Source organism: Saccostrea echinata, unplaced genomic scaffold, assembly GCF_033153115.1.
Source record: "Saccostrea echinata isolate AGI-Se365-2 ecotype Australia unplaced genomic scaffold, CSIRO_AGI_Sech_v1 ptg000002l, whole genome shotgun sequence".
NCBI classification, from domain to species: Eukaryota; Metazoa; Mollusca; class Bivalvia; order Ostreida; family Ostreidae; genus Saccostrea; species Saccostrea echinata.
In genome coordinates this window covers 15,220,381-15,230,030 of record NW_026889751.1, presented here as the reverse complement: position 1 = coordinate 15,230,030, position 9,650 = coordinate 15,220,381, and the positions used below count along the sequence as shown (strand labels likewise).

The window sequence follows — 9,650 nt, the reverse complement described above, 5'->3', positions numbered from 1 at the left end:
ATTGATTTGTCAGCAGAGTAAAGCTTCTGTACTACATATTATATAAAGTGGACTTAACGATATAAAGGATAGACTTAATGTAATATGCATCCGACTATGTAGTATTTTAAACTGACAGGATACTAATCTGTACTACATATTATATAAAGTGGACTTAATGATATAAAGGATATAGACTTAATGTAATGTAAAATTGACACTATGATGCATATTTTGTACCCTTAAGACAGCTGTGGCGTTCCATAAAGATTGAAATATATTTCGATTGCAAGATTTCAGACTTTTTGAACTATGCAAAATAATATTTCTTGTACAGGTGTATTTTAGGCAGTTGTCGTTTTTATGCTACAAAATGTACGATCTGTGAAGCATGAAATGGCTGACACCCCCTCCCCCTTCCCCCGAAAGCTAGATAAAAAAAATAATATCAAAGATTAACCAAGTTCATTTCGTGGCCATGATTTGTAAATCATACCATATTTATCTAATCAAGACCTTTGATGAGTAAACCGCCTAGAAAATGTATTTTTCAAAACGACGTAAATGAAATACAGCTGTACACAAATTATAAGGAGTGGCCAGGTAAGGAAGAATATTATTCGAGTATAAAATTCTACCAGCCGCTCTGACTGTCCAAAATTATGACACATGGGAATAATTAATTTGTTAGCGGCGTTTGTCATTGCATAATCCATGAATTAATTAAACAGACATATAAAACCAAGAAAAAAAAGAAAACAACGCACTTCATTTATAAAAATGCCCATCAGAAATATTCTCCGCTGTTTGCTTTTGCTGTGTTTTCTGCATTTATCCTATCAAGGTCCCATAGAAGTCGAAATTAAGAACACCATTGATGAAGTGTATGTAAATTGCAGATCAAACAAAAATCCTGGACTTGTTGTAGCAGTTGTTAAAGATGGTCAGGAAGTCATGACGGAGTCTTTCGGTGTCAAGGACAAAATTTCTCTGGAGCCCGTTACCAAGGATACGCTTTTTGGACTGGGGGGCCTTTCCGCTTTATTTGCCAATGTTCTCTTTGCCAAGAAGAGTGCTGCTTTTGATGCGTAAGTAAAGAGGACAAATTCATAAGTTATTATACTATTTCTTTTACATTCTTATGTGCGATCTTCCTATTCCTGTACATATTTTTACACAGCTGGTAAAATGTAAATTTATGAAGTGAATATGACAATAGAGTGAGTCATCTAAGTAGCGATAAATAAAATAAGCAATTTCTTTTTTTAATACAAACTTTAAATCAAATGTCTTTCGCCTTGCTGCATTCAGTTGATATCTTGAACTTGGGGGGGTGGGGGGGAGGGGTCTACTATGTTAATTATAATGTGTCTTCAAGCTAAAACAGGGGTTGCAAAAATATAGATGCACCTTTTCCAATTACCTTATTTTCACATCAGTAGTCTATACTTCATTGTGCATAGTTTGCATCTAGATTTAAATGAAATAGAGCAGTTTTGATTTATTGAATTTTCGCTTTTGTGAAATAATCTGCGTTCTTGCATACATGCATTTACCATGTATTTCGAATTCTCTTTCTTATATACAATTACAGTCGGCATAAATCGTTTTAACTTGCATAAAGAAATCATTACTATTCAGAATAAACGAAGACACAACTCTAAGAAATCTCTTCGGGAATAACAAAATCTTTAAGAAATCCAAGCTGCGTTCCAGATACGCAACAACACTGGATATAATGGCACATCGGCTGGGGATAAGAAACACTCCCTATCTCTTCTTAGACGAGACCGTAACTAGAGGAGGGCCTGTTATCGAGTAAGTATTAACACGTTACATTATTATTCTATTGCGAACTTTTCGCTTCTTTTTGGATGTAAGACATTTTTTTTTTAATATTTCGACGACTTTCGCTTCTTTCTTCAATACATTTATTAAAAAAATATTAGTTGTTCGTTGAAATCTGTTTTACGTTGCACATGCACTTTTCGACTTGTTTTAAATTTTCGTTTACTAATGTGTACTGTAACAAGACTACTTTATAGTTACGTAAAGTATTTGATCATTTTCTCTTCAGTCGAATTGCTAATATGAGAGCTAGGGGACGGTTTAGGGACAGCATGTTCTATAATGAGGTGTTATACTCTATTCTCACCACCATTGGCGAGAGACTTGGAAGTGATGCTTGGGAACGTCTGGTAGATGTAGAAATTTACCAGCCTTTGGGAATGAACACAGCAAATTTTACAACCATAGTGTCTCCCTCAACGACGGATATTGCTCAGGCTTATAAAGATGATGAAGGCACACTTTATCCAGTGCCACACGAATTTTTAAAGTAAGATTTTTGTTTGAATTATATATACATTCCATCTTTCCCCCATCGGTACCATTGTGTCCAGGCCTCTAAGTGGGCTCTAAAAAATTTAGTCGCCAAAGCAAAATTTTAGTCGCCAGGCAATTTTTCTAAGGCACCAACTTTAAAAGTTAATAGAATATAGATACCCATGACGTGCATAAGAAAAGACGACATGTCCATTGCTAAAAATAATTTCCTCTTCTTTTAAATTTCTTTTCGCTTTTTCAGAAAAATTGTTAAAAATGTGAAAATTCCGGAATTCGACGATCGCCAAGTCGATCGTTTTAAAATGGTCGCCAATTTGGCGACTTATGGAAAAATTTTAGGCGCCAATCAAAAATTTTAGGCGCCATGGCGACTAAATTAGTCGCCAATTAGAGCCCTGGTGTCCATTGCAAACTGATTTTCTGCAGAATAAGCCAATGTGGATCAAGTTTGGGCGCTCCTTCTTCAGCGACTCATCAAATCTTATATGATTACGGTCTCAAATTAATGAATTTTCAGGAGGAACCACGTGATAAGGAAGTATTCCGTTGCTAGGGCCTTCAGCTTTTTTTTTTTTAACTGTGACTCACTAATATGTCATTACAAATTGCAATACTAAGGACAAGATTTCTCCCATTATCACGTTTACTGGGCACCGAGAAAGAACATAATCTGTAAAATTGTCTCCCTTCCTTCACGAAAACGATTCATTCACTTCCTAAATGCATGCGCGAATCTAGAGGGGGTGGGGGTGGGGGTTCGGAACCCCCCCCCCCCCTGGAATTAGCAGTTATAAAAAGTATATACTGAAGCAAATAAAGAATGACTTTGGACCCCCCTAGACAACTGTGGACTTCACCATCACCACCACGAAATAGGTGTTTTTCATGTTTGTGAAATGGATTTTCCCTTTTTTTTTTTTTTTTTTTGCTTGTCAATAATACTTTTGGAAAGGGAAATTAGTAGTTTTTATTTATTTATTTATTTATTTTTTGCAAGTCATGAAATTTTGGGGTTAGATTTTTTTTTGACTGGGATGGACCCCCCTCCCTCCCCTGGAAAAAATCCTGGATCCGCGTGTGAAATGAACTTTTGTACTTTGTCGGCATAAACTTTGTATATATCATATATTTATGTGAAGGATTTCCCAAAATTTTCATAAAAATTTATAATCCTTCTTTGCAATTTATGAATTTTGTAAGTTCATTCAGGTCTAGCTTTCGTTCATTAATACAAGGATATGTCGGTCAGCCAGAGGTTGCTTAAAAAATCACAACTTCATGGATCTAAATAACAGCTATTTACCTTTTTATACAATACAAGTTTTAGCATTTTATGGTCAATGAAATGCAAATTTGAAGACATGATATTAAGTGACGCCAGACAGAGTAAACATATTTTTACCAACTTTAAAATATCAGTGGTTAAGGAATGTTAATAGGTGTTAAAAGATCATCTACTGTATTGCACTGTGTCTCGTGCATAAAGTGTATCATAACGCATTATTCAATTTGACACAGTAATGCAAAATTATTTTTCCATCCTTTAATTAAAGTAAAAAAACCCCAAACTTTTCACAATTTCATATAATTGTAAACCAACAGAGCATACAAATTCTATTTTTTTTTTCAATTTCAGGAAGTGGTCGAGATTGTGTGCTACTACATGCGTAATGTCTAGTGTAAAAGACATGGCAAAATTCATGAAATTCCTTCTCGGAAACGGAACAATACCAGGCACAAGCGAGATTTTGCTTTCCAAGAAGAGTCACGAAGATCTTTTTGATGCCTACAATCGTCTTCAAAACCCTAGCATTGAGGATTATTTCTTAACAATTAGAGGTCTCCCGGTCTCTAGAACACATTTTGCCTACGCCCAAGGAATAAAAAAAGGAATCTACAATAGTAAGAGAGTTTCATTTCCAGAATATTTACATTAATTTGCTATTTTCAAGGGCTGATCCTTGTATTGGTGGGGAGGGGGTAGGGGTGGATGCGGCGCGGGAACATGGATAGGAATTTGATTATTCAAAAAAGTCACAAAGCGATTTACTTTGACGACAGGTAATTTAGGATCGTTAAATGCTCTGGGAATCTTTAAGTAAATAGATGTTAAATCCTGCATTCTAGACATTTCTTAATAAAACATAATAATCTTCAGTTTCTGACCAAAAAAAAAAAAATAAATCTCGAACCACGAGAACCAGTGAAAAGAAATACATGTATTCTGATTCATAATATCTTTAAGAATAAAATCATGCTCTTTTTCTTCTTCTTTTTTTAATCCAGATTGAAAACCTCAGCTATACTGCCTCTTTTGAAGTTCAATGTTGCCCCCTTTACTGCACCCATATAAAAACATTTTCTTGGAAGAATGGTTCAATATAATTTTGATTTTCAAAAATTTTTGGTCAGTGAATAAGCGCTTCTAATCGCAGAATTCAAAATTAAAAATAAACATAGCATTATATATGTTTAAAAGTGCCTTGAAACTTATAACTATGTGAGAGTAAGTCATTAAAAAATGAGAGAGACACATCCATCAGAGAAGATACTCATAATTTTTGAAATAGCACCTAGGTTATTTCAACCCTTGGAAAATAAAGAAGGATAACTCTTCCATTCGGAACTTTTTTTTAAATGCATGACAGCATCTGACATTTTCCATTTATACATATATTTTCAGTTTGTATATTTCATTTTGTTAACATATTTAAGCACATTCTAATTGTAGACTACCATAGAATATCATCCGTCTGTTTTCAAGAAATGAATTTTTTCCAGTTTTTTTTTTTTTTTTGCTTATTTTTCGTTGAAAATTTAAAAACTATTAAAACTTATTTCTTATCATTTTTATATCAACTCTTTATTAGTAAACTCTTGCCTGCCAATAATATTAAGCTTTTGAAAAAAGAATTATAAAAGAAAAATGTCATTTATGTATTTATGTATTTCTCATTAAAATCATAAAAAATATTAAAATTACGATTTAACATACTGAAAGGTGGGGGTATTTCAAATCTTACTAATTTAAGTAAATAAATATGTAGGAGAAGTTTCGTCTGGTATCCCATACCACCTTAATTTTTATCAAGATACATGTATTTTCTAAGATCGAAAAATTGTCAGAAAGGACACTTTTTAAAGGACAATTTTTCTTGACACGTTCGATATTGTCAAAATTTTACACAACACATGGTCTCTAATTTAGCTTTTACTAAACAGTTCTAATAGATTTACCATGCAATTATATAAAGTTATAATTATAATCTAAGTCCTCCGACAACTTAATACAAACGGGGAGTAACTCTAAAACTTAGTGAGCGTGATCGATTCAACACATTTCCAATTGACTTTTGATTTAAAAAAAAATGACCAAAATAAAAAAAAAACTTTGAGACTTTGAGAGGGGCGGGCGGGGCCATAGGGAGTTATAGGGAGTACATAAAATTTTTATTGCAAAAGTTCAAAGCTTCCTGAGAAATCGCCCGAAAACGAAAGTATCACAAACAGACAGAATGTATGAATTCATGACCTTGAGTCCTTGACCTTTTGACCTCAAAATCAATAGAGGTCTCCATAGGGAGTTGTGGTATAAAATTTCACTACAAAACTCAAAGGCTTCTCGAGATATCGCCTGGAAACGAAAGTGTTACAAATAGACAGAATGTATGAATTTATGTCCTTGACCTTTGATCTTTTGACCTCAAAATCAACAGGGGTCTTCTTTAGGCGTTACGGACAGACAGAAATACAAACAGACGGACAGACAGACCCAAATTAATATCCTCCACTTTCAGTGATAAAAAATGGCATCAGTGAAAAATCTTTGGCTTTAAAAAGTTATATATTCTTGGCTTTTTGTCATTACAGAGTACATTATTTATATGTAAATAGATATGAATGGAAAATATCTTAAATAATTTGATTTATTAGCATTTTAGTGGAGAAAATGGGTACCCTATCTGAGAAGTTCCATTCATTTATTTTTTTTATACCCATAGTTTGTCAGTCGGATTAAAACGATATATAGGTCTGTGATAATTGTAATCGTTTTATGAAGTCGATCAATAGATATATTGACTTTACACAGATAAGCATATCGACTGAGTATGAAGTGCAAAGTCGATATAATTTTCTGTGAATACATTCTGTGGATACATTACGATATTTTTTCCGATGTAATTTTAGAAAAAGTCTTTTAGCCAATCAAAATCCAACTAGGTATTTTACCAAAGACGAGAATGTAGCAGTTGGGGTGAAACGAATTTTCCGGTCGGCGAGCAAAGTTTGGACGCGGTTTACTGACATAAAAGATAGTAAAGACACGCATGCCATATACATGTATGTTTCTGTAGATAAATCATCGTAGAAGAGAACGGTAATAAACAGCTTGCCAATGTATTTTCTCTGAACTGCTGAAAGTGTAAATGACTATGATTCTTGGGAGGAGGTCACTGCATGTAACTTGGAGTTATAAATCGTGCGTTATTATTGTACTATAGGATAAAAATTTACTACAGAATCAAGTGCCTGTGCAATCGCCCTTGCAAATGTCAGTCGTAAATTAACTCTACGATGTGAACACTATTCACGTGAAAAAGTGTCTTCATTCCTTCACACACACACACACACACACACACACACTATTTCTTTTAAAGTGAGGGTGTACAACAGGTCTGTCCTCCCCGTTAAATCCACGCCCGAGTTAAGCTTTCCAGTTTAAGAAATCAATTTACATTCGGAGATACAATGTGCATAAGTTGATTGATAATAGGATAAATGTGTTATTATCGTGGTATAAAGAAAGGGATTTTATGAATTGTTTTGAATTTATTAAAAAAGAAAACATTCTTGTTTTCAGACGAAAGGATACTTGAAAGTGCTGATGACATGTTTGGATACAATACTTTGTTGACACTGTTTCCTGATCATAATTTGGGCATATTTATAGCGATGACTGGAGAAGATAAAGACGATCTCTTCCGAACAGCTCTTAGTAGTTATATTTCGGATCTTTACCTTGGTAAGCAGGCTTGGTTGAACGCAACTCTTCTATGCAGCTTCCCCGAACCCTTCATGCCTGCTCCACCAGAAAGCACCCCCAAAACACACCCGGAAGTGCCTATCGGCAGAAATCTCGAAGATTTTGTTGGTAACTATACAAGTGATATTTATGGAACAGCAAGCGTAGTTGATGAAAACGGAAATTTAAAATTTATTTATGGCATGGGCGAATTTAATTTGAAAAGAGAAGAAACTGAGTCATTGAAGTTTAATATGTTTCCAACGGGATTGATTGAACATTTGATTCCCGTGGACGATTTGCGGTTCAAAGAGGACCCGAACACACTTCAAATCGAATCGTTGAGAGTAGACAGATTTGATGGCGGTGTGTTTACTAAAGAATCTCCACCTACGACAACCACCACCACAACAACACAAGCACCAGTCTCGGCTGGTGGCGTAGCAATACCCCTCTAGAAGCTGCGAGGAACTGTTCCTAAAGAAATAAACTGTCTATAGAATAAATTTTGTTTTCTTTTGCCATGCTCTAATTTGAATGATGAATTATTATTGTTGCTGCCTGCGTCTTCATACAACAATTTTATTTCAAGAAAAGCGTCAAATCTTATATGAATATTTATACACATCATGTTTAATTCAACTATAAAAAAGACCTACTGACTTTATGTTGTGTTATTCGTTGTGCTAAGGTATGGAATCCAAAGCATGATGAAAAAAACCAACACAGTATACAAACGTCAATATGTGAAAATTTATTAAGAATTTTATTTCTAAAATATGTTCTTCATACCTTTGCATTATTATTGTTGTTTTCAAACTATGAATTAACACGGTATTTTTCAATTAATTTGTTTCATAGAGACAAACAATTTTCAAATATAGCGGAATCAAAATGCTGACAAAAGTCCAAAAACCGCTTATTCTTATATGAAATACATCATTCTGAAAACTAACGGCGCTTACATTATGTATAAGGTGAGAACTTCCCTAAATAGCATTTTAAAAGTTTCACTTATACCAACAAAAAATGAAAATATAATTTTCATCAGGACTTCCACTTACTAGTATCCGAAAAAGTAACAAGAAAAAAAATCTTAAAAAGCAAAAAGTATTTTTTTTGTTTAGAAGATTTACTTCCGACAGGGGCAGAAAGTACTAACGACGAAAACAAAATACTGAATGCAAATTTACTCTTTATGGTCTAAAACTGTGGCGGTGATGGCGCTGTGGACAGCTGCCGACCCGGTGGCCCCGGCTTCTAGTCCGGTCGATCGTTAAAAGCTCATTGCAACCTTGAGCAAGTTCCTCGACTCTATTCGTGCACCCTCTCAACACAAGTGTTAATAAGGGTAGCTGACACATGAGACAAGCGCTGGCCATGTGGATGTAAAAGCATTAGCGCCAAATATAGGAGCGAATAGTGTGACGTCACGCACACCCTCATGGCGACTGATTCTTTTAGAGATGTTAACGTCAGATTTAAGCGTCTACTATGGCAATTGAGAGGGTAATCAGACCAGAAATCAGGTTAGAAACATCGACTGACATGAATTATACCGCGTGTTGTTGTTAGTTTTATTTGAATAAAGCGCTAGAGCAGAATTCGCCAAAAACGAGTTGCATTCCTGTCGCTTCGCTCGCTACGCTCGCGAAGCTCACTGGTTGTTGTGTTTACGTTGCTTTATGGATAAAACTGCCGACTCCTGTGATTAAAGGTTAATTATACATTAAAGATATTATACATCAGAATGTTCTTTCCCTTTATAAATTACGAGATATACAATTCATTAATGTCTGTCGTTTCTCTCCTCATGGCCACTTCTCGACTATAGTCTCGATCATTCAGACGTATGCCTTTGTTACACAAATCGATTAAACTTTTACTTCATATATTTCCCGGGCGACAATTGATGTCAACATTAATGTTTTTGTTTTTTTGTTTATAATAAGTATAAATCATGCTGTTAATGACTGGTTGTCACAAGTGTGCATGTGTCGTGCGAGGTACAGCGATAGGTAAATTACCGAGAGTCGCAAAATGCGGAGTGATTCGGAATACCCTAGTAATTAACTGTACGGGTCTCCCCGGGGGGGGGGGGGGGTTGTAGACGTCGTACGGGCCAATGTACTTCACGAGCAAGACTAAACACCCTACCTTTAACACTGAAAGTATCATCACTCCAATTATCTGGTTCTGAGGAGAAATATTGACGATGTAAAGTGCAAGTTCTAAGAACCGAAAGTGAATATTTTCAGTACATGAAAAATCGTCTGGAGATATTGATGAAATTGAAATACTT

The 9,650-nt window shown here is 34.9% G+C and overlaps 1 protein-coding gene across 1 annotated transcript; it reads left to right on the top strand.

Annotated features, from left to right (window-relative positions):
- The first annotated feature begins 738 nt into the window (after nt 1–738).
- Nucleotides 739–7,854, top strand: LOC133173261 (gigasin-6-like). The gene is made up of 5 exons (XM_061308249.1): nt 739–1,067; nt 1,621–1,797; nt 2,057–2,317; nt 3,962–4,227; nt 7,187–7,854. The coding sequence occupies exons 1-5, from the start codon at nt 760–762 to the stop codon at nt 7,804–7,806; spliced, it is 1,632 nt and encodes a 543-aa protein (XP_061164233.1). The 5' UTR covers nt 739–759; the 3' UTR covers nt 7,807–7,854.
- Nucleotides 7,855–9,650: the final 1,796 nt, after the last annotated feature.

Bases quoted from the DNA above. Each gene is read 5' to 3' on its own strand.
- LOC133173261 (XM_061308249.1), top strand. From the start codon at position 760: ATGCCCATCAGAAATATTCTCCGCTGTTTGCTTTTGCTGTGTTTTCTG. The intron at 1,798-2,056 runs GTAAGTATTAAC...TTTTCTCTTCAG, and splicing joins AGAGGAGGGCCTGTTATCGA to TCGAATTGCTAATATGAGAG. The intron at 2,318-3,961 runs GTAAGATTTTTG...TTTCAATTTCAG, and splicing joins GTGCCACACGAATTTTTAAA to GAAGTGGTCGAGATTGTGTG.